The sequence below is a fragment of the Balaenoptera acutorostrata genome, chromosome 20 (genome assembly GCF_949987535.1).
Source record: "Balaenoptera acutorostrata chromosome 20, mBalAcu1.1, whole genome shotgun sequence".
Lineage (NCBI taxonomy): Eukaryota > Metazoa > Chordata > Mammalia > Artiodactyla > Balaenopteridae > Balaenoptera > Balaenoptera acutorostrata.
In genome coordinates, this window is record NC_080083.1 from 12,917,097 (window position 1) to 12,941,710 (window position 24,614).

General features: G+C 51.1%; 1 protein-coding gene and 1 non-coding gene across 2 annotated transcripts; one reads left to right on the plus strand and one right to left on the minus strand.

Annotated features, from left to right (window-relative positions):
- The first annotated feature begins 459 nt into the window (after positions 1–459).
- CCDC92B (coiled-coil domain containing 92B) lies at positions 460–18,582 on the plus strand. The gene is made up of 4 exons (XM_057536288.1): positions 460–657; positions 9,049–9,201; positions 12,349–12,396; positions 14,724–18,582. Exons 2-4 carry the CDS (start codon positions 9,072–9,074, stop codon positions 15,311–15,313), a joined length of 768 nt encoding a protein of 255 aa, XP_057392271.1. The 5' UTR covers positions 460–657; positions 9,049–9,071; the 3' UTR covers positions 15,314–18,582.
- TRNAA-UGC (transfer RNA alanine (anticodon UGC)) lies at positions 2,142–2,214 on the minus strand. Its single transcript has one exon. It is a non-coding gene; the product is annotated as a tRNA-Ala (tRNA).
- Positions 18,583–24,614: the final 6,032 nt, after the last annotated feature.

The window sequence follows — 24,614 nt, forward strand, 5'->3', positions numbered from 1 at the left end:
GCTCACCCCCCCCTCAACCCCAACCCTTCCCTGGGCCAGTGGGGGGCACTGTCTCTGGTTTCTACGCCAGGGGGTGGGCAGAGGGGAGGAGCGGATCGCGGCCTGCGGGCCTGGGCGCTGTCCGCGGTGCTGATACGCCCGCCGCGCCCTTGCTCTGCAAGTGGCCGGCGGCTTCCCCGGGTTTCCCTTCCAGCTTCCAGGCAAAGCCGGCTCCGCGAGTTCGGCAGCCCGCCGGGGTCCTTAGGCCTGGCTCCCGGGGCTCCCGGGACTCCCGGGATTCCCCCTCCCCCGACCGCGCTCAGCCAGCCTCCCCTCCCCCCGCCCCGCCCACGGCCCCTCCTCGCCAGTCCCAGGTCCCTCCCCTCCCCCCTTATCTCTCCCGCCCCCCCTTCCCCCCTACTGCTCGTTCGCCAGTTCCGGTCACGTTGCTGGGTGTTTACGCCTGGAGCCCGCCCCGGACCCCCCTCGGCGCCCGGGAGCCCCCCGGAGCCCCGGCCCGACCGCCCCGCAGCCTCGCAGTAGCTGATGGCGCCACAGCCCGGGCGGGCGCTGCGGAACCCCGGGCGCAGCTAGCGCGGGGAAGAACAGCGCCTCCCCCCACGCAGCCCGGCCCGGACTCGGGGCTCCGCTGGCCCGTCGCTCCCTCAGGTCCCGAAGGTGAGGAGGCCGGTGGGCGTGGGGGTGGGCGCCCGGGTGGCCCCGGGTGGGGAACCGCACGACCCGGGCTCCAGCTCCCCCGGGAGGGCTGGCGCGGGGCTGCGCACCGCAGCGCGGGAGACGGACAGGACCCGCGGGCTGCTGGCAGAAGTTGTCCTCCGCCGCCCAGACTCGGGCCCTTCCTGGCCCTGGCGAAGAGTCCAGAGCGGCCCGAGGTCGAGCCACCGCCACCTCCTGCCATCTCCCACCACGCGTATCTTTCCTTCTGCCTGCCTTCCCCTGTCCTCCCTAGGTACCTCTCTTCGCCGTCCTCCTTCGTCTCCACATCCCCCCCTGCCTTCTCTGGGAGTCATATTCGAGGCATAATCAGGGCAGAACGTTAAGACTGAAGGGGGCGGGGGCTCCAGTTTCCCCATACATCCCACTCCCCGTGTCCCTGGATCTTCAGCTCCACTGAGGTCGGGGCTCCTGGGATCTTCAGTAGAGAGGGGAGCCATAGCCTAGAGGTACTGGGGGATGAGGGGCCCCAGAGCGGAGAAGACCACACGACCACCAGAGAACTGGGGCCCCACAACTGGCCAAGTGAGCCCACCTGGCAGAAGGTCCCAGACATTTGTCAAGGACTGACTTTTTGTTCCCAACGCAAGTCCCCAGGAGAGCCAAGGACTTGGGGAGGTTGGAGGGGGGGAGTAATTATTTTTTAATACGTGCACTGACTTGGCCTGGTGAGGCCCTGCCCTCAGGAAGCTTATGGCTTAGAGCCAGGTTTGCACACACGGGGGGCGTGCACACACACACAGCATAATATGATACAAGGCAGAATGCCTGGGGAACACAAAGGCAGGAGAGAGTCTTCCCAGCATGGTGGGCCAGGGAAGGCTTCATGGGAAAGGTAGCATCTGAGCAGGGCCTTGAAGGATGGGTCAGGTTTCAGGAGGCAGAGATAGGGTGGGGGATAGTGAGGGGATGTCCACGGCTAGCAGCAAGTGGTAGAATCTGAAAGAGGAGTTCAGACTGCAAATGTGCACTGTGTTTAGATTGTGAAGGGCCTTGAATGCCACGGTGAGCACCCAGTGGAGAGATCCTAGTTGCCAGGCACTGTAGTTGTATATGTTGGGCAAACTACTTAACCTCTCTGAGCCTCTGCTTCCTCATCTATGGAGTGGATATACTAATAGGACCTTCAATGCAGGGTTGTTGTAAAGATAAATGAGTTAGGAAGTTCCCTGGTGGTTCAGTGGTTAGGACTGGGTGCCGTCACTGCAGAGGGCCCGGATTCAATCCCTGGTCAGGGAATTAAGATCCCGCAAACCGCACAGCCAAAAAAAATAATAATAAGTAAATAAATAAATGAGTTAATATACATAAAATGCTAAGAGCAGTGCCAGCCATTTATTGTTATTTTATAGGTATTATTACCTGTGCACTGATGTTTTTCTTTCTTTGTTTTTTTTAACTTGGCTGCACAGCTTTCGGGATCTCAGTTCCCCGACCAGGGATCGAACCTGGGCCCCCTGCAGTGCAAGTGCAGAGTGCTAACCACTGGACTGCCAGGGAATTCCACTGATGATTATTATAAATATTATTACCTGTGCATCCATGTCTGAGAAAGACTTCTTGAGTTCCTGCTCTCCCTCCTACCCCAGGCCTCAGAGTCAGGTAGTGAAGAGGAATAATGACTAAAAAAAGTAAAGAATATATTAATTCATTTATTTATCCATTTATTTCCAAGCCTGTCTTATCTAATATACCTGCCCTGGCTATAAGAATGATAAACATAAGTTTAACTTTCTCCTTGAAACAAGAATTCATACTTAAAGAGTTTTAACAAAATGTGGGTATTTGAGTGTTCAGAACAGCACAAGGATATTTGTTGACTCAATAAATATTTTCAATCCCAAAGAGAAAAGAAACACCAAGAATGAAATTGAAACTGGGACAAGAGAAGCAGTCAGGGGCTGCGGGGTGGCAGACAGTGCAAACTCCATGTAAGCAGAAAGCAAGAGGCTTCAGTGGTGCTTCATCTCCCAGCCATGGTGTCTGCCTGAGGGAGAGATGGGGGCAGCAGAGACCAAGAGACATTGAGCAGACTAAGGAAGGGAGGATGGTTAGCCACTCAAGGAAAATTTGGACGACATAAGTGGTTTTCAAACTTTTGGTTAGTGGAAGCCCTTTCTCCAATGAATTTGTATGCACAAGCCCACCATATAAAAGAGGAATAAACACAGCAAAGCTTCCAGTCCTGTCTTTTGCCCTCAAACCTTTTGGCCACATCTGAGACCCCTTTGCAGAACTCTGGAACTCTATGGAGCAAAGTTTGAAAAACACTGATTGCGATGATTCTGAGGGCCCCTCTGAGCCCTGAGTACTATGATTCTGTACTTTCTGTGGTTCTTTCAACCCAAGGAGCTCTAAGAACTGGAGAGGAGAGAGAACTACAGTTTCCTCCTTGCCCGGTCTGTGGTAGATAGATAGCTGGGGAAGGAAGTGAGTACCCATAAGCTCCAGAGACAAGCAGGAGGTGAGGTCATTTTCAGCGATCAGGAGCCCAGGTCTTAGAAAGTCAGAATTGTACCAGGGTCACAGAGTTCCTGGGCCTGACACTTTGTCAATGGTTGGGGACCTGAGCACAGAAGGTTTCTCCCACCAGCTTCCCCAAGAGGGGAAAATATTTATAACTTTCAAACAGATGAGAGGCATATCAAAAGTACTTGGAATTAACTCTATAAATTGTGAAGCCTGTGTTACAGGTCCTTTTTTATTCTTAATGACACTTTTTTAAATGAACTTTTTTTATCAAACTAGAAAATTCAAAGAGAGAACTAGGAGCACAGGAGAAGGTGGGCAGCATAAACAATGCAGGCCCTGAAGTTGTCGGGACAGTGGACAGAGGTGAGGGACCCTTCTCACCAAGCACTGTAATCTGTGAGTTTGGGCATCTCGGGCTGGGTGCGGGGAGAAGATGGCACTGATAGCTCTAACCCTTCATCTGCTGCCACTGGCCTGGACCAAGTCCTCAGGCAGGAGCATTTTCTGAAGTCTGGAGCTTCCAGCACTGCATTTCTATGCAAAAACCTGACATTTTCCTGGCTCAGGCCTTCTGAAGTGCCTATGATTCCCCAGCTACACAGAGAGATCTGTGTTGTCCCTGGTTCCCCCTTCCCCACTCCATTCCCCGCCCTCCCCCAAACAAACTAAACAATACCGTCTAAGAAAGAATATTTGCCAAGATCGTTTGTGACCCAAATTTCTGCCCTGAGAAGAACAGCCTGCCTAGTTGGAAGCGAATACTCAAGTCCTTCTGGGAAGGCACAGAAACAGCTGGTTGGTTCAGCCTCTCACTGTGGCCAGGGTCCAGTCTCCAGGGCTGTGTGGAAAGGGCTTTTACTCTTCAGAAACATTTGCTTTTCAGCAGCTAGGAACAGACATTTTCTCTCTTCATCCTAAGCATAGGCCCACACGCCTTCATCCCTCAGGTGCACGCACAGCAGACACATAGACACAAGAGAAGCAAGAACCCTCCCGCAAAACACATACACACATGCACACATACATGCACTCCTTGAGGCATGCACACAGGCTCAAGTATATGCACAGGTGCAGAGGCACACACATCCCAACATAGATATACAAGAGCACAGACATAGCTCACCTGTTTCTCCCAAGTTATGCACCAGTATACTGACTGCCTGCTTGAAATCTATTTCTCCTTGTTTGAGGTCTCCTGAGCATGTCAAATCTAACATGTCTCGGGCTGGGACTTAACTTCTCTGTAAGTCTGCTTCTCCATCAGTCTGCCCCAGCTTGACAGATTCACTCACTCAGGCATTCTACACATATTTACTGAGTAGCTCCTATTTGCCAGATTCTATGCTAGGTACTAGGGAACAGGAGGAAACACAACAAGAGTCCTTCACCTTGAGTTGCCAACAATCTGGCAGGGGAAACAGATAAGCAAAAATGTAATATATTCTTGTGGTGATAAGTTCATGGGAAAAAAAACAATGCAGATTAAGAGAATGGAGAGTGACAGAGTGTTCCATTTTTTGGTATCTTGTTTGTTTGTTTGTTTTGGCCGTGCCATGCGGCTTGAGGGATCGTAGTTCCCCCATCAGGGAACAAACCTGGGCCCCCAGCAGTAGAAGCACAATGTCCTAACCACTGGACTGCCAAGGAATTCCCAAGAGTTCTATTTTAAATCAGGCAATCAGAGAAGGGCCCTGGGTCAGAGTCCTGAATGCAGGGAGGGAATGGACCCTGAGGGTATCCTGAAGAAGGACATTCCTGGCAGAGGGAAAGTCCCTGAGGCTACAGTATGCTTGGCAAGTTGAATAAAAAGCAATGAGGGGGCTTCCCTGGTGGTGCAGTGGTTAAGAATCTGCCTGCCAATGCAGGCGACATGGGTTTGATCCCTGGTCTGGGAAGATCCCACATGCCGCAGAGCAACTAAGCCCGTGTGCCACAACTACTGCTTGCCGCAACTAGAGAAAGCCCACGAGCAGCAACAAAGACCCAACACAGCCAAACATAAATTTAAGAAAAAAGAAAGGAATCAAAGATGACTTCTAAGTTTTTGGCCTGAGCAACCAAGTGCCCTTTATCAAGATACCAAACACTGGGCCAGAGCAGGCTTGTAGGAGTGATCATAAGAGTTCAGTATTGAACCTTGTAAGTTTGAGGGACCTATTAGACATCCAAGTGGAGGTATTAGGAGATTTAGTTTAGGAGTCAGCATATAAATAGCATTTACAGCCATTGGATTGGATGAGATCATGGAAGGAGTGATTATAGAAGAGATCCAATGTGAAAGAAGTCCAGCATGAAAGATGAAGAAATGGGGAAAGATCCAGCAAAAGTGCCTTCATACTTGAGTTTCCCAAACTGGAAAACTGGGAGATATCCTGGACATCCCCTTCCCCATCATCATGATCTAATCCAACCCATCCCCTCATCCTGCCAATTCTACCCCCAAAATACACCTGGAAATTGTCTCCAACTCCACCTCCATCATCCGGTCCAGGCCTTTGTCATCTCTCACCTTGATAACTGCTACATTTTCCCAGCTGACCTCCCCACATCCACTCTGCCCCCTCTAATCTGCCCTCCCCACAACAGCCAGTGATCTTTTAAAAATGCAAATCCTATCACGTCCATCTCCTGCTTAAAATCCTTTAATAACTTCCCAATTCATTTAGCATTAGTCCAAAATTCTTAACACAGCTTTAAGTCCCTGTGTGATCTTTCACTTGCTAACCTCACTTCCTGCAACTCTCCGCTAATACCTTACACTTCAACTTCACCAGCAGTGGCAATGTCTCCGTTCCTCAAAAAGACCACATAAAGCACTTAGCGCAAAGCCTGGCACATAGTAGGCACTCAGTAAATGTAAGCTATCATTATTCTACCTCTGGGCCTTCACAGATGCTGTTCCCTGTGTGGAATGCTCTTCCCTTTAGTCTTCTGACTAACTCCTACCCCTCCTTCAAGTCTGTATTAATTTTCTATTGCTGCATAAATTTATTATCTCACAGTTTCCAAGGATCAGAAGTCTGGCACCTTTTACTTGGGTCCTCCACTCAGGGTCTCCTAAGGCTGAAATCAAGGTAGGGCTGCATCCTCCTCTGAAGGCTCAACTAGGGAAAGATCCGTTTCCAAGATACCTTAGGTTGTTGGCAGTATTTACTTCCTTGCAGCTGTAGGACTGGAGTCCCCATTTTCGGGCTAGCTGTCAATCAGGGACCATTCTCAGCTACTAGAGGCCTCGCTCAGGTTCTTGCCTATGGCTTCCTGCACAGGCTGTCTCACAGCATGGCAGTTTACCCCATCCAGGCCAGAAGCCAAATTTCTCTCAGGCTTCAGATCTCTTCCTATAGCAAGGGCCCTTTGAACCTGGCCCACCCAGAATAATCTCCCTTTTTTTTTAACTCAAAGTCAACTGATTGGAGACCTTAATTACGTCTATAAAATCCTTCACCTTTGTCATATAACCTAATCAGGATTGAAATCTATCATATTGTGTATATATCAGGGGCTGGGAATCTTGGGGACCACCTTGGAATTCTGCCTGCCACAAGGTCTCAGCCTAAAATCATTTCTTTTTTTTTTTTTTTTTTTAATATTTATTTGGTTGCACCAGGTCTTCGTTGCAGCACGTGGGCTCCTTAGTTGCGGCTCATGCGCTCCTTATTTGCGGCACACGGGCTCCTTAGCTGTGGCATGTGAACTCTTAGTTGTGGCATGAATGTGGGATCTAGTTCCCTAACCAGGGATCGAACCCAGGCCCCCTGCATTGGGAGCACGGATTCTTATCCACTGCGCCACCAGGGAAGTCCCTCAGCCTAAAATCATTTCCACAAAGATACCTTCCCTGACCCCAAATCTAAACTAGGTCCCACTTTATATTCTTTCAACGTTACCCTGTAGGTTTCTTTCACAGCACTTATAGATTGTAACTGTAAACTTATTTGTATTATTTGTTTGTTTGATATACCTGTTTATTTGTTTGATTCTCTTCTCTTGGCCCTGTGAGCTCCATGAGAGCAGAAAGCAGGAATACTGTTTTGTTCATCACTATGTCCCTGTACCCAGCACAGTGGTTGGTAATAGTAGATCATTAAATGAATGAATGATGAACAAATGAGCAAATTAGGGCAGGGATTAACCTACTCACACATTAAACAGGGAGGAGAAGGGATGCGGCATTGATCGAGCCAGGTTCTGTGCTAAATGCTCTACAATTTCTAATTTCATTTAACCCTCACAACTATCCTAGGACTGTTACTATTAGTAGCCTCATTTTACAGAGAGGGGAAGCAAGGTTCAGAGACGTTAACTTTCTTGCCCAAAGTCACACGGCAGGGAACCGAAAAACCTAGGATTCAAACCCAGGACAGTTTTCAGTGTAAACACTGGGAAACTTCTTTGGATTCAAAAGACTTGGTTGGAGAATTGGATCTGCTGCCACTTACTGACCATGTGAACTGGCACAAGTCACTTCAGCTCTGAGTCTGTTTCTTTGTTTGTCAAATGGAGGTGGTGATACCTACTGAAGAGTGGTTGGCAGAAGTAAGATAATGTGCATGAAGTTCCCTAAACATAGCAGATGGTCAGTAAATGTAACCAGTGATTCCCACAGGCCAACAAAGGGCCACCCCCTGCTGAAGTGAAAGCCCATTTGGTTGGATTAGGGAGGCCATGCAGGTACAAGGGAAGGGGGGCCCCAAGAGAGGAACCTATGAATGTGAGGTTCTCAGGTGCACCTGCTGGATGTGACCCTACAAATGAAAATCTTGCTTTGCAGAGGCTTACCAGAAAGCCTGTTTCAAGGGGACCGTTGCTGATCAGAACAATCCATCAACTGGTTTTCCTCTCCTCTGGCCAGGGAATTCCTAGGGCAGGTGGAGGAAGGGCCGTCACAAGCTTTGGGAGTCCCTGGCAGAGAAGGCATGAGCTCTGAGTCCTGGACTCCAGAGGTCTCGGCTTCCGCTGCCCTCTGCCACCTGTTTTTGCCCCCTGCCTATGCTTTTCCAAGATGCTGATCATCACAGAAGAGACTCACTGGGAAAGGGGCAGGGTCAGAAGAGAGAGTGCTGAAAAGCCAGGCCATCATTAGGATTCAGGGATGCAAGCCTCCCTCTCCCATCACAGTGTCATAAGCTTCTACCGTGGATCTACTGCTTAGGTCTCCATATGACCCTCCCCTATTCCTCTTGGAAAAAGGGACTCCACCACCTGCCTTCAGCCCACAGGATCAGTATTAATAAAACATTCATCAGATCTTCCTCTTCTGTGACATGGAAGAGCCCAGAGCCCTGGGCTGAGGTTAAGTCAGAGAAATGGGATTGAATTGGCGGAGGGTTGTGCTCTAACCATCACACTGCCCTGCCAGTTGATGGTCACCCTTGAGCTGGGATGCTTGAGGGATGGCAGAGCTGGAGAGGCTTCAGCATTCATCCTCTCCACAATTCCCTAATTTTACCCAGGAGAAAACCGAGAGCCTAGAGAGGGAGAGGGCTTGCCCAAAGTCACACAGCTTGTGAAGAAGCAGACTAGAACCCAAATGTCTGTCTCTCTTTACTGACTTTGCTGCCCCATTTGTTTTCCTCTCTGAGATATAGAAGAGGCTAAAGTTACATGGGGGCAAGGGAGTAAAGCCATTTCCCTCTGAGCCTCTGGCTCTTCATCTGTTAAATGGGAATAATTATACTTCCTGCCAACACACCGCTTGTTTATGAAGCTTCAGTGAGTAAATACAGGGGAAATGACTTCAGTGGCAGAATCATCTCCCTGGTACAACAGGACCCCAGACTGAAGGAGACCATTGAAAGGACCTGAAGGTTGGCAGGGTGGATGGGCCCAGAAGATGTGAGTTCACCTTGTCATCCTCCCCAGGTGGGGCCCAGGCCTGGGTTGCCATGGATACCGTGTCCCTGGAGCATCAGATCCAGAGCGTGCAACGCCACATCAGCTTCCTGAAAAAAGAACAGATGGCCCTGCTGCGAGACCTGCACCTGGAAATCCTGAGGCTGCAGAAACGCTGCTCAGGTGAGGCCTGGAGGGATGGCGGGGGGCGACTGTCATCATCATAAGCACTGTCCCTGATGGGGTGTCCACCAAGAGCCTCTCTTAACAATCCTGCCAGGCAGGTGTTCGATCACCCCTTTTTCTTGGTGAGGAAACTGAGTCTTAGGGAAGTGAGATACAAAATGTCCATCAAGCACCTTCCAGCCCTAAGAAGCCCTCAGTCTAGTTGGTGAAGCACACACACACCAACAGGTAATCTAAAGATACACAAAAAATGAAGAGGGCTGACAGGAGTTCATGGGCAGGATCATGTCCAGCTTGAGGCGTGGGTGATGGAGGAGGAGACCAGGCATCCCACGCTCCCCCGAGGAGGGAGCACTTCCTCTCCCTGAGAGCTGAGTTAGATTTAGACATGCTGAGATATTACGGGGCAACGAGGGTGGAGAAAGCTTTCCAAATGAAAGGAACAGCATGGCAACATGCAGAAGGTAGGAAACCAAAAGCTCATGAAAAGCTCTATTAGACTGGATAATGCTGTGCTTAAAGCTGCTGGGAAATACGGCTGCAGCCAGATCATGGAAGACTTTGACCAATATCAGGACAGCTAAGAAGTCCTCCTGGGTAGTAGGGAGCCACTGAAGATTTTTGAGCAGCATCATGCTACATTAAGAAACTCAATCTGGGGGACTTCCCTGGTGGCACAGTGGTTAAAAATCCGCCTGCCAATGCAGGGAACATGGGTTCGAGCCCTGGTCCAGGAAGACCCCACATGTTGCGGAGCAACTAAGCCCATGCACCACAACTACTGAGCCTGTGTTCTAGGGCCCACGAGCCACAACTACTGAAGCCCGCGCGCCTAGAGCCCGTGCTCTGCAACAAGAGAAGCCACCGCCATGAGAAGCCCATGCACCGCAACTAGAGAAAGCCTGCACACAGCAACGAGGACCCAATGCAGCCATAAATAAGTACATACATTTTTTTTAAAAAAGAGATTAGGGGCTTCCCTGGTGGCGCAGTGGTTAAGAATCTGTCTGCCAATGCAGGGGACACGGGTTCGAGCCCTGGTCTGGGAAGATCCCACATGCCACGGAGCAACTGGGCCCGTGAGCCACAGTTACTGAGCCTGCACGTCTGGAGCCTGTGCTCCGCAACGGGAGAGGCCACAACCGTGAGAGGCCCGCGCACCGCGATGAAGAGTGGCCCCCGCTCGCCGCAACCGGAGAAAGCCCTCGCACAGAAACGAAGACCCAACACAGCCAAAAAATAAAATAATTAATTAATTAAAAAAAAAAAGAGAGAGATTAAAGAGGGACCCAGAGGGTGGGAAAAGGATAAGAGTTGGGAGGGGCTGGTGTAGGAACCAGGAGGGCAGGGCTTTGGGAAGAACCTGCGTGACAACTCAAAATGAAGGGGCTTGAGAGGTGGGTAAATGTGCTGTGGTTGCGGAGGTAGCTTGGATTATAACAAGAGCCGACTCGGCCCGAGATTGAGCCCTTTATTTCTTTTGTCTCATTTAATCTTATCAACAGCCCCTTGTGAGGTGGGTGCAACTTCGTTCCCATTTCATAGATGGGGAGACTGAGGCTCAGAGAGGTGCTGTCACTGGCCTGAGGTCACACAGTGTGTCTGACCTCACAGTGCACTCATCTAAACCATGGGGACCCTGGCTGGAAGATGGGCAGGGAGAATTGATGGATGGGGGAGTGGAGCCCATCTGGGGTTCTGTCCCCCCACCCCCTACTCTAGTGGTTAAGGGCTAAGGAGAAACAAGCCCACAGGCAGTTAGTGACAGAGCCAGAGTCCCTTGGGCTACATCCCCAAACCTAGTCCTGGGCCCCTTTGGTTACATCACAGGGCCTAGGAGGAGGGGCCAAGTTGGCCCCAGGAAGCCCTGGCGGGGTGGAGGCATCAGAGTTCTCCCAGGGACCCCAGGGAGGAGGTTCAGTCTCCGGTCACAGCAAAAGGCCCAGGCACTCCAGGCTGTCTGTCTCCTGGCAACTGTTGGCCTCCCCAGAGAAGGCACCTCCAGAAAAACCTCTAGTCCCTAGAAGAGCCTGGTGAGGGCAGCAAGGAGGGGCAGACAGAGGGCCCACAGGGTGAGTCTCTCTCTGTTGGTGCTGCTGGGCAGTGGACCCAGAGATCTGCTACCTTCCCCCACCCCCATGTTCACACCTTCTCCCTTTGGGCACCAGGCTGCATCCCTGCAGGTACACCCAGGTGCTCCTGAGGAGGTGCCCTCCATCATAGGCAGCTGCAGCTCCTGGGCTCCCGCCTGCCCCCCTCCCAGCCCTTAAGCCCTGATGGAGTTGGGGGGAGTGGGGAGTGGGCTGGAAAAATGATCAAACCCAGCTGGCTGAGGGATGGGGCATTCTGGGATCTAAGGGTTGGGGACTGGGAAGAGAGGCAGGCAGAGGAGGAAACTGCTCCTGCACCAGTGCCCTTGGTGGGCCCCTTGGTTGCCCCGCCCCACCCGCTCAGCGCCAAGCCGGGCGCCGTGCAGGCTTTGCTCCACCAGGTGGCGCTGTCCTCCTTGAAGCTCTTCTCCCCGCCCTGCGGAAAGTGGCGGAACCAGAGCTTAGAACCGGCAGGGCTGATGTTCAGAAAAGAGCACAGGCACAGCAGTACTGGCTGTGACAACAGTGAAACGCACATGTCCTATTGGTAAATAGCCACCGTCCTGAATCCCCCTTTAGTGTCCCCAAGCAGCCCAGGACACTCCAGCTTTCCCAAACCCACCAACTAAACAGTAAAGAGAATGTGCCCTGGGCAGCAGGGGTCCTCCAGGCTGGCTCTGATTGGTTGGCATGTTAAATATTTGTACATCACCTCTGGGAAGGGGCAAATACTCCCCCCCCCAGCCCCAAAAGCAAGCCTCAGTCCCACGAGGGTTGAACTGACCCCCAAATCCAGGCCACAAAGCTTACACTGGAAAGATCTCTGGGCTTAGAATCAGCTAGATCGGGCTCAGGCTATGCCTCTGACACCTCTCTTTCATCTCTTTCCCTCTCTGGGCTGCAGTAAAATAAGTATGGAGGGGGGGTAGTTTAGATGGTTTCTGAGAACATTTATTGACACTTTTACTGGGCTGTGATTCCTGATCTCACACACATACTCTTTCTCTCTATCTCTAACATACACACGACTGCCTTTTCTTATCTCTGCCCCCAGAACTGACCCATGACCTGGAAATGAAAGAGGCCCAATCTCACCAGCAAGGTAAGAGGACAAGTGGTCACCTTTCCCCCACCACTTAGGACCCAAGCCTTCTCCACCCCTGATCCAGACTTGGGGACAGCTCTCCTCAGCTTATTGAGTGAGTGCAGGACGTCAGCCTCATTTGCCCACTCAGCTTGGTGACCTTGTGCAATGAACAACCTGCAGCATCATACATAGTGCCCTGTATCCCTGTCTCTGTCCAAAGTGGGAAAATGAAAGCAGGAAGGAGATGGTGTCCAGGAAGTGAACATGGCTGATTTCATTCCTTTGTGACCCACCTCCCTAATCCTTCTCATCCTTGTACAAGTGATTCTCACAGTCCGTGTCCACACCCTCCAAGATGCTGAGTGTCAAGATTCAACACGATAGCAATATGGGGTCTTTGACTTCAAGGAACATAGTCTAGAGGAGGAGAAAAGAGACACATGCACATTAGCAAATTCTTCATTTTACAAAAGCATGACTTCTTGCCGTTGTAGAAATTCCACTAAAGTATTTATAGATTATTACTTCACCCATAAAATGGGGAGTGGTGTGAGGAGATGGTGTTCAATGAGTACAGAGTTTCAGTTTTGCAAGATGAAAAAATTCTAGAGATCTGTTGCACAATGATGGGGGTATATTAACACTACTGTACACTTAAAAAATGGTTAAGATGGCAAAATTTGTTCCTTTTTTTTTTGCCACAATTAATTTTTTAAAATGGGAGGGGTTGCATTGTTGAGATCTTAATCTCCAGATTATATGATCTCTGAGAACTAGGACTGGGTGTTACCCATTGTCTCTCAGTGCAAGCACATTACCTGACATGGAGAGGGACTCGGTAAATGCTTGATTTAAAATGAATCACAAAAGTAGTATTTCTTGGCCAGGAGGGTTTTAAGAATGGGCTCCCTGCCATATTGATGTGCTGCTTATAGATCAACAGCTACAGGACCAAGAGTTAGGCACGGGGAAGGCTGGAAGTTTAAGGTTAAGGTAAAATGCTAGGAGCCCTACAAACTGCTTTGCATATCATGCATAAACATCTAAACACTTATGGCCCTGAACTAATTCTGCCAACTGCTTTAAGTGGCAGTCATGAGTGGCCTCTTTGTGCCTACATGCTTGGAGGAAGGGGGCACATATCCCAGACACCAGGCAAGAACAGTTCTGTGACAATAGTAGCTTTTACTCCACCTACTGTCCTTCCTCTGAAAGGGCTTTTGGGGTCATCTGGACTCAAGGCACTGCCCCAGTGTCCTGGTTTTTATTTTCTCTCTCAGTGGGCTTGAGAGCTCTCTTTCCTTGTCCTCCTTTTATATGAAAATCACTTGGTGGTTTTCATATCCCCTCCAGAGTCACCTTTTACCTACCCTTTGTCACCATTCTCACTCACATGTGCCAGTCCTGGGATACAGACCCTGCTGAAATGGAGTTTATGATCCAGGAGGTAGGGGTCCTCAACCCTGGGGGTACATCAGAATCACCAGGGAAGATTCAAGAAGTACCCTTTCCCAGTACTTGATACTTTGATAGGGCCCAGGAAACTATTATTTAAAGCTCTCTGGATGGTTCCAGTGTACATCCAGGTTTGAAACCCAATGCAGTGGGCAAAGGCAAACAATAAACAAGTTAAAAAAAAACCCCACAAAATGTAATAAATGCTCTTTATGAAGGAAACAAGCTTCGCGGCACACTGACTCCCCTTTTCTGCTCACACTCCCAGTTCTTTCAGTCCCTTGTTCTTGTATGTCTCTCCTGCTACGGGGCTTTTGCACAAGTCCTACCCTCTGTCCGAAGCACCCTTCTCTCCGCTGTTCACTACTTAATTCCTATTCACCTGTCAAATCCTAGCCCAAGTTGCTCTTCGGCTGAGAAGCCTTCCCTGATTAGGTCACAGTCTCCTGTTACAGTCGTGGTATTGGCACGTGTCACAGATGCAACCTCACATTCTTTTGTGGTTATGTACCATACCTCTCCCACTATGCTTGCTGTGAGCTTGGTGAGGAATGTTTTACTATCCACCATACCCACAATGCCACAATACAAGGCACAGAGTCAGGGCTCAACAAACAGTCATGGAGTGAATAAATGGTCAGGGAAGGGTATGCACTTAAACTTAAGGGTCGCACTGAAGAATCAGAGTGGCCAAGCAGAAGGCAAGATAGGTGCAAGGGCCCCGAGGAGGAAAAAGGCAGGCCAGCGTCGCAGGCGCGTGGGCAGTGAGGGCGAGCGCCGCAGGACGTGCAGGCGGGGGGGTGCCGGGCTTCGCTCCGAGGATCGGTGAGCTGTGCAGGTCCAGCCAGGCGGGGACCCTCACTCTCCCCTCCCTCTCCCCTGCCCAGAGTTGGCGTCCCGGGAGCTGGAGAGCAAGTGCCGCGAGCTGGAGTCACAGCTGGCGGCGCGGGCGGCGGCCAACGCGGAGCTGCGGCGGGAGGTGGCGCAGCGCGAGGCGCTGGTGTCGGCGCTGCGCTGCAGCCTGCGCGCCGAGGAGCGCCGCTTCCTGGAGGAGCTGCGTCGCCGCAGCCACCGAGCGACCGTGCTGGGCACTGAGCTGCAGAAGCACACCGAGGCGGCCGCCTACCTCTCCTGCCAGCTGCACGCGGCGCGCCAGAAACTGCAGACTCCGCGCCCGGGCCCCGGCGCCGCCGCTGCCGCCGCCGAGCCCCGGATCCGCCGGCGCGCACAGCGGACCCGCCGCCCGCCCGCAGCCGAGGCCGCCGCCAAGGGCCCCGGCCGGGACTGGGCCGCCTGGGAGCGCTCGGCCGGCGACGACGCCGATGCCATGCCAGACCCCGCGCTCTTCCTCTACGCCCGGAGGCCCCTGCGGCCCTGTGGCCGCAGCCCGCGCCAGCCGCCTCCCCAGGAGCCCCCTGACCAAGCCGCCCCGCCGGCCGCGCACAGCTCGCCCAGTGCGCCGGCGGACCCGGAGTAAGCGCGGGGCCGGCTGGGCGGGGCGGGGCGGGGAGCGGGGGAAGGCGGGCCCGGGGCCCGACTAGGGACGCTGCTCGGGCCGCGCGGGCGGGTCCCAGGGGCTATGGCAGCCGGTCCCTCGCCCAGGGAGCGGGCGGAGGCGGCCCCTGCTCCCCTGCCCCTCCCAGCCGCCCCCGCCTTTTGTATTGCCCTACAACGCCGAAGCTTTGAGCTCTCCCCTCCCGCCGGGGACCTCCTCCGCGGCGCCCAGCGAATGCATCCTTTTTCTAGAAGACTCACAGTACCGATCTTTATCTGGTCCCCACCCTGCCACTGGGAGGGGAAGGGGCGGGTGCCACGCCCTGCCCCGGGAAAGCTGACAATCATTTGGCGGGAGGGGGAAGCCTGGGCGGCCTACGGAAAGGAACCAGAGTGGCCCTTAGCATCCTTATGCCTTCCAGCTCCCCGCTGCGGCCTCCTCCAGCCCCCCACGGCTGCCCTTCCCGCCGAGCCTTCCTCCAAGGGGAGGTTCGGGCTGGGGTCTGGAGGCTGGACCTTTACCTTGGAAGCCGCTTCTCCTACCCCCTACCCTGCTGATAGGTCCTTACAGGTGAGCACGGAACACTTTAGAAGTCGCCTCCTCCAGAGCCTCTGGTGGGGAAAGTGTGGACTTACTGAAGTTTGAACTTCTGGAAATTAGTACCCATAGACCCTTAGAGAAGATTACAGAATGGGTTTGGTGGCAGATCCTGGTCTAGAGCTGTCTCCAGCTCAGTTCTTCCCCAGGATGCCGACCTAGGTATTTAGACTCTGGGGACACGCCAGAGTCGGGCTGCCCCATCAGGCTTATGGAAGGGTTAGAAAGTGCTTTCAGGAGGTAGCTGGGAACCTGAAGGCTGCCCTGGGAGTTTTCCTAGTCCTGTTTATTGGTGCTAATTTTGCCCAGCTTCCTAATTAGCTGGCTGCACCCAGAGGCAGGAAGAAGGGCCCGGCTTCTTGGAAGTGGCAGTTGTTGATGGAGGTTTGGGTTTGCTGGGGGTAGGGGTGGGAGGGAATGGACAGGTTAGGCCCCAGCCTGGCCCTCTCCAGGAATGCCCCCAATCCTATCAGACCTGACAGTGGTGGGGTGCTCAGTGCTCTCTCTCTAGGTTGGGGAGTGGCAAAAGGAAAGAATACTGCCCACCTCCTAACGCATTTCTCCCCATCTCCCCGTCGCGACCAAAGGCAGGAAGTGAAGCTCCAGTCCAGTTCATTGCCCCCACGCAGTCCGGCCTAGAAAGAAAGACAAATCCCTAGAACCCTGTCCTCTCATGCCATCCCTCCTCTGTTGGTCCCGCATCAAGTCCTAAGTGCCTGTGAGGTCTTCCAGGGGCTGCCAAGGGAGGACATGGGGCAGGGAGAGTCCTTTATCTCACTCACAAGCACCCCATCCTGGCAGGTCCTGACCCTGGCTGGGGCTGAGCCTTCTGTTTGTCACCCAGGGGTCTGGGGGGTCTCTAGGGTGATGAACCCTTTTTCTGTCATGGCCCCATGAAGAAGAGGGGGAAAGAACCCCATTTATACCCTCTTTCACTGTATATGTTAGAGGGAGCAGGACACCAGTGAGCTCACAAACATGCAGCCCCCTCCCAGCTCAGGACTGCTGAGACCACTGAGCAATAACCAGGCCTGGTCTAGGTGTCCGCCACTGGGACACCCTTGGAACGGACAGTGCTGTCCAGTCTAATGGGCCACAGTAGTGGCCTAGGGTCCTTGCTCTGCCTGCTCCCACCTCTCCCCTCCCCAGTCTCTGTGGTTGTGCCTCTACCCTCTGTCTCCCCTCAAGTGTGGGTGACTCACCGTACCCCTCGACCCGTTGCCTTCCCTTTCAGAACAGCTCTGAGTGAGGAGGGCTCTCTCTGCTCTTGGCTGCTCTCATGTGACGGGGCCCAGAGGATCCTGGGCAGCAGGGAAAGGGGGTCTTTCTGGAGGCACCCTCATCTTCCACAATCAAACTTTTGGGGTGAACTGGGTGACTTTGTTACATCAGTTCTTCTACAGAGATGGTGAAGTACTTTATCCACCCACCCACCCACTAAAAGCCATAGCTACGCCCACCTGGCCTCCCCCAGCTCTATAGCAATAGCCCTCTTCCTCCTTCCCTCCTGTGTACCCAAGCTGTCTGGCTGGGGGCCCCAAAACACCCCTACCCCACGGATCCTCCCGTGGCCTGCCTGCCTCTCCCCAAGTGACCCCATCAGCACCTCCCACCTCCTGTCGCTCTTCCAGCAATCAGAGATAATGACACTTAATTGTGAGGTACTTGGAGATACCCCAGATGAAGGTCCAGCGTGCTGGGGCGGCTGACTCGCTGACTCCCAGCTGAGGTGTCGGGGTGCCTGGGAAAGGAAATAAGGCAAGCACCCCTCCCACATCCACTCAGCAAGCTGGGGCAGGGGCCAAGGCAAATACAGGGTTCCAATTTTAACAGAAATTCCCCTTCCCTCTCCCCCTCCTGGAAATAATGGACAGAGGCTTCCTTCCTCTCTCCTGCACCTGGGTTTGGAACAGAACCCTCAGGGCAGCAGAATAAGACTGGGAGTCAGTGGCCTGCCCTTGGCCTCAGTGGTCAGAAACTCCTCAGCCTTGTCCTCAGCTTCTGGCCCTCCCCTTCTCCTAGCCTGGGGGACCCGCCCTGCCAAAGGAAAGACCCCCTCCCTCGAGCCCCGAAAAAATTTGGGTGGCTAGAAGGGAAGGGATTGTTTCCTTCCCTCCCCTGCCCTCACCTCTCCCTTCTTCTCTGCCGCATGAGTCCCCACTGCAGGAGGAAGGTGTTGACGTAGACACTCAGGGGCCCTAGCTGGAGCCAGGAGCTGCAGGGGGGGGACCCCTCCCCGTTCCGGAAGCCAGTCAGGGACCCGTGGGCAATACAGCATGAGGCTGTGTACCCCTGCCCCCCAATATCCCACCCACAGTAGCCTGCAGTTTGGGGGACCAGGTGAGGGCTGAAATGGTGTAGCCCTTCCCCAAACAAGCAGCAGAATAGAGGTCTCCCTGGTGGAGAGGAAGGAGGCCGAGAGGGTGTAGAGCAGCATCTCCTCATCACGGAGAGCCAGGGATCTCTCAGCACCCTCTCGCTGAGGTGCCAGCCTTGAGTGGGGGACGTGCGAGGCTGCAGAACCACCTGGCAGGAGCCCCATGGGCACGGCAGAGGGATCCTGCTCCAAGTTCTCTGTTGGCTGCGCTTTTTAATCCAATGCTTTTCAGAGTGTGTTCACTCACCCACAGAAATAGAACCCTGTGCTTTAGGGGTGACTGTCATATGCCTTATTCTTAATAAAATATCTGAAAAACACACAAGTCAGACTTTTTTCCTGTGGGCACTCTGCGCCCCCATCCCCTCAGCCCACCACGGGTCTGTGGAAAGGACGTGGAGGAGATAGAGAATGGTTTGGGACTTAGCCAGTGGGTCGGGTGAGACTGGGAGCTGAGACTCTGAAGTCCCCTCAGTAGATATTCCTCACATAAAGCATAAGGCGTTCATCTGAGACGTCTGTCCTGCTGCTCAGGTGAGCCCTGTCCCTCTCTCCATGCCACCCCAACCCAAATGAACAAACAAGACCTTAGATTAGAGGCTCCTGGCTAGGGTTGGCAGGGATAGAATGGAAGAGTTCCGTGCCTGGAATTGCCCATTGTTCTGGCCTAGAAGGAATCCTGGAGTTCTGGACGTCTTTGGCTATGCCGGTTCTTCTTCCCTGACAACCATCTCCATCTGATCCAGCTGCAAGAAGCCCAGCATCCCAGAGAGGAGCCCTAATCTTATCCTCCACTAACGAGGGCTGTCCAAGGACTGCGGTTTGGGAGCTCAGCACACTCAGCACCTTCAGGCCTGTACGTTTTCAATGTAGGTCTGTGTTGTGGGTGACTCTAGGAGAAAAAGCAGCAGCTCTGCATTCTAAGGATGCAGCGGACATATTGGTTTTGCCTGCAACCTTTCTTCTGATAACAGTACCCATTACTTCCTTTCAGGCAACAGCCTTCTCGCAGCTTAGTCAATGTGTTGCAGGGGTCTGACCCCACCCATGTGACCCAGGTAAGGTAGGACACACTGATTGGGCTGGAGATGGGCATGCAACTCTAAGCCAATAAGAGTCCATCTCAGAACTTTTACTGTAACCATTCATTTAACACACCAAGTTAGGTGCTAGGGATACAGCAGGGAACCAAACAGGACTACTGAAGGACAAATTCTTGGGTGGCTAAAATGGCAGAATATCAGCCTGGAAATCTGGTAGGCCATTTGCCATCACCAGGGATGGGGCTACCTGATTAGGAAGCTCCACAAAAGAAGTAAAACCAAGAGAGATGGAGGCAATTCCTTTTTTTTTTTCCTGTCATGAGTCTTTCTTTCTTTCTTTTTTTTAATTTTTGTGAAATATAGTTGATTTACAATGTTGTGTTAATTTCTGCTGTACAGCAAAGTGATTGAGTTATACATATATATTCTCTTTCATATTCTTTTCCATTATGGTTTATCATAGGATGTTGAATATAGTTCCCTGTGCTGTAGGACATTGTTGTTTGATAATTCCTGATAATTAAGCTGCCTGGATCCTGCTATGCCTGCAGCCCATATACCCGTGCCTTTTTCAGTTATATAGACCAGTAAGCAGACCCCCCGCCACTTTTGTATTTAAATGACCAGCATTAATTTGTGGGGGTTTTCTGCTTTTTATTTTAACCTAAATTTAGACTTAGAGAAAAGTTGCAATAATGATACAGAGTTCCTGTATGTCTCTCACCCAGCTTCTCCTATTGTTAACATCTTGTTTTATCATAGTACAATTATCCAAACCAAGAAATTAACATTGGTACATGGCTATTAACTAAACCACAGACTTTATTTGAATTTCACCAGCTTTTCCCCTAGGGTCCTTTTTCTGTTCCAGGAACCTATTGCATTTAGTTATTTTTTCCTTAGTCTCCTCCAATCTGTGACACACTTTTAAAAGCCATTTTGAGTTGGGTTTTAGTGCCTTGCTAACCCCGTGAGGCCTGATGATGTCAAAGAGCAAATAATCAATGGGGGAGAAACAAGTGGACCCCAACTAATAAAGTACATTGAATAAAGTATTTGCTGAACTCTAAGGAGGGAGTGACTGCTTCCAGCTGCCAGGACTGAGAAACAGTTTAACAGACACAATGGTATCTGAGCTTGATTTCATAGACCTTGATTTCATGCCTCTTTTCCCATGATGCTTCTCCCACAGAAGTTGGCATTGAGAAAAGGGAAACGACTTGCTCAAGGTCACATAGTGAAGGAGTCAGGGATGGAGATAGATGATGTCACATACAGTCATGCACAGGGGACTGGTTCCAGGACACTCCCCCCAAACTCCCTCCCCCTCCCCCCTCCTCCACAGAAACCAAATCTGAGGCTGCTCAAGACCCTGATACAAAATGGGAATTCCCTGGCAGTCCAGTGGTTAGGACTCTGCGCTTCCACTGCCAGGGGCCCAGACTTGATCCCTGGTTGGGAAACTAATCCCTCGAGCCATGTGGTGAGGCCTTAAAAAAAAAAAAAGGCATAGTATTTGCATATAACCTCCCTTATTCTGTATTTATTTATTTATTTTTTGGCCATGCTGCTCTGCTCGTGGGATCTTAGTTCCCTGACCAGGGATCCAACCCAGGCCCCTGGCAGTGAGAGTGTAGAGTCCTAACCGTTGGACTGCCAGGAATACCCAATTCTCCCTTATACTTTATTATTTTTTTTTGACATTTTGGTATATATATATTTTTTTTCTTTCTTTCTTTTTTATTATTTATTTATTTGGCTGCACCAGGTCTTAGTTGCAGCATGCATGTGGTATCTAGTTCCCTGACCAGGGATCGAACCCAGGCCCCCTGCATTGGGAGCGTGGAGTCTTAACCACTGTGTCACCAGGGAAGTCCCCTCCCTTATACTTTAAATCATCTCTAGATTACTAATAATTCCTAGTACAATGTGAATGCTATGTAAGTAGTTGTAAATACTGTGTGAATTGTAAATACAATGTAAATGCTATGTAAGTAGTTGCCAGTGCAGCAAATTCAAGTTTTGCTTTTTGGAGCTTTCTGGAATTTTTTTTTTTTAACATTCTTGGGAGTTCCCTGGGTCTAGTGGTTAGTGTTCAGCGCTTTCACAGCTGTGGCCCAAGTTCAATCCCTGGTTGGGGAATTCCCACAAGCCCCATGGTGCCGCCAAAAAAAATTTTTTTTTAATTTATTTTTTTTGATCCGCGGTTGGTTGAACCATTCATGCGGATGCAGAACCCACAGATATGGAGGGCCAACATTCATATTGATTCCTACCCAGTGTGCCCAGGTGGAGGACACAGGGCAGCCCTGGCTGCCCCATCTTAGTTCCTCGCTCCAGCCTCCGGGGATCAGGTTTGAGCCCAGGGTGAACTAAGACCAGATCTCCCAGGAAGTACGGCCCAGGCCTCCCTCTGCTTGTCCCTGGCCTTTTATCTCCCCAGGTAGCTGAGGAAGGGAAGGCCCAGCCCTGAATAAACATCTACCCAGGACTCTGGGGTCCCATTTCAAGTAGAGAAAAAGGAGAGAAGAAGAGGAAGGGGGAGAGGGATTAGCCTTAGGGTCCTCCCAGAGACCCCTGGGGGTTCTAGGCTGAGCCCAGCCCAGAGTCACAGTACAGAGCAGAGATGTGCAATGTCACCGCCAGCTAACTCAGAGATCATTTTTTTCAATCCTTTCATTTTATAGATCAGGAGACTGAGGCCCAGGGAGTCTTGCTAACTGTCGCCCCTCCTGGCAGTTCTGCCCACACAGGTTTGGGTTGAGGGAGGTGGAGCACTTCCTCTCTCATGGGTTCCTAGAGTCAGGCCATCGGGGTAGGGGACGCCTTCCTGCAATCCGGGGGCGGGGGGTTTGGGTTCCAGCTCACCTCTCCAACCCCTTGGGAACTCTGAAAATGAGGGGGGGAAATAGGAATGCCCAGCTGAATGGGTGCATCCATCATAACAATAATTAGGGAGATGGGAGGCTTTAAGCAGACTAATTATGTAGGTTAGGTCTCAGCCTCGGTAAACCTGCCTTTATATTTACTTAGCATCTTTATCCAGAGGCCATAAAGATGGGGAGTACCACCCAGGCAGGCAGCCCTGAGGATGGGGACTGTGTAACAGGAGCCTGCTAAGGAAATGGGAAGAGGGTCCACAGAAGCCATGTTGCAGGTCTGAAGGCTGCTGGGACTGCTTAGTCACTAGGCCCCTGGACAGACTGGTCATTAGTGCCCTCACTTATCAGTAGACACTCACAGACCTTGATCATAACCTCTCCAGGGCTCAGCCTGGTGGGTCTCAGCCAGGCATCATGGAAATACACTACATAAAAGGAATATTTGCACAGAAAGCCCAGATATTATAAATATCTGGTGAAACCCTGTGGAGGCCTCTAAAGGACTGCTTGGCTCTGCCTATACCCGGGACCTCCATTCAACCAACCACTGTGCATTAAGCACCTACTATGCATCAGGCTCTGGGGAGATGCTGGGGATACCCAGATAAATAAGGTATGGTCATTGCCTTCAAGAAGTCCCCTGGTCTAGCAGCTGGACTCCTCACCTGAGAACCAGACATCCTAGTTTGGCCACGACAGTGTTGGTTTATGCCTGTTGTCCCAATGTCATTATTAATAGTGTTCACTTTCACTCCCAAAGTGTCCTGGTTTGCATGATACATCACATGGTCACCTTAACCATAGCACAATGTATAGGCAATGGTGGAAATAGTTGGGGAAAGTGATGGGAGTAGTTGTTGTTAAGACTATGGTGAAAAGACATTGGTGGAAGCAGCTTGAAAGTAAGAAATAGTCTGCTTAATATATGATTGGACCACCAGACGATAGAGAAAGTGGTCAGAGGATGATGCTTTTTGTGTGTATCTGTTTCCCTATCCCCAAGCTTGCTGCTCACAGTGTTAAAACAGAGCTATGCTTTTGGTTATGAGCAGTGTTACCAACATGGAGGGGACTTCCAACTTCAGCTACACTGGACTAGGTACAATTCTCCAAATTCCTTGAGTTTCAGTTGGGAGATTGATTAAAAGAATTATGGTACATCTGCACACTGAGATATTATACAGCCATAAAATGGAATGAGAACGCTCTTTGTGTACTGATATCTCCAGAATATAGTAAGTAAAAAAATCAGGGTAAAGAATAGCAGGTACAGTATGTTACCATTTGTGTAACTAAAGGGAAATATACACACACACACACACACACACATACACACTCTTATATGCAAAGAATATCTCTAGAAGAATATTAAAGAACTGGTAATCCTGGTGGTCTGGGAAGGAAAACCAGATGGCTGGGGGCAGGTGAGAGATTTCACTATATACCCTTTTATGCTTTTTGAAATTTGAACCATGTGAATGTATTCAAAGTTCTAAATAAAATTAAAAGGTCTTAAAAAAATAAATGAGTGAATAAATTCCCAGGGTCCCTCTTTCTGTCTTCCCATATGATTCCTTTGTCTTGCTCATTAAAATCCTTCTTATCCTTCAAAGCTTCAAAGCAGCGTCTTCCCAGAAGCCCTTCCTGACTGCCTCCCCTGCACACTCAGAACAGCCTTCTTTAAAGGCTTTTATTCTGCAGCCTTAGACATGAGATTGCTGTGTGCATCTCTCTTCACCCACCAGATTGAAACTTCTCCTGGCAGGGACTGGGTCTGGTTCATCTCTGATCTTCCTGCAGTACTGAGCTCCTGCAAGCTTTGCTTGAAAGACAGAGTGAAGTATTTTACACTATCTAAAGTGCTTTGATGACCACTATCTCCTCCCAACAGTTAGGTAAGAGGCCAGACAGATGGATGTTTTTATTTGACAGAGGAAGCTCCTGAGATTCAGAGGTGTGATAGTCAAGTGACTTGCTCAAGGTTACGAGAAGAGACAAGGTAGAGGTTGCAGGATGCAGATTTCCAATCCAACTCCGTGTTAGGTTCATGCACCACCTGACTGCCCACCTTCCATGTGGTGGGCTGTAGTCAGGTCTTGTTTTTATTTCCAGCCTTCTTGTGCAATAGTCCAAACTCATCTCCCCCTGGTCTAGCTCAGTCCCCTTATCCTCCACACAGCAACCAAAGCATTTCTCACCTCCCTTCCTCCTGCTTAAATGCTTAAAGCCTTTCACTGGCTCCCCTTCCCATCACCGGTAATCCAGAACAAAGTCCATTTTCCTCTGCAATTTTTATGAGGCACTAGGCCCACCCCAGCCAACCTCTGCAGCTTCAGCTTCCCAATTTCTATTAGTTCCTGGAATATGCCTTAAGTGCTTCCCAA

Coding starts and splice junctions, on each gene's coding strand:
- CCDC92B (XM_057536288.1), top strand. CDS start 9,072: ATGGATACCGTGTCCCTGGAGCATCAGATCCAGAGCGTGCAACGCCAC. Junction 9,202..12,348: donor GCTGCAGAAACGCTGCTCAG/GTGAGGCCTGGA, acceptor CTCTGCCCCCAG/AACTGACCCATGACCTGGAA. Junction 12,397..14,723: donor GGCCCAATCTCACCAGCAAG/GTAAGAGGACAA, acceptor TCCCCTGCCCAG/AGTTGGCGTCCCGGGAGCTG.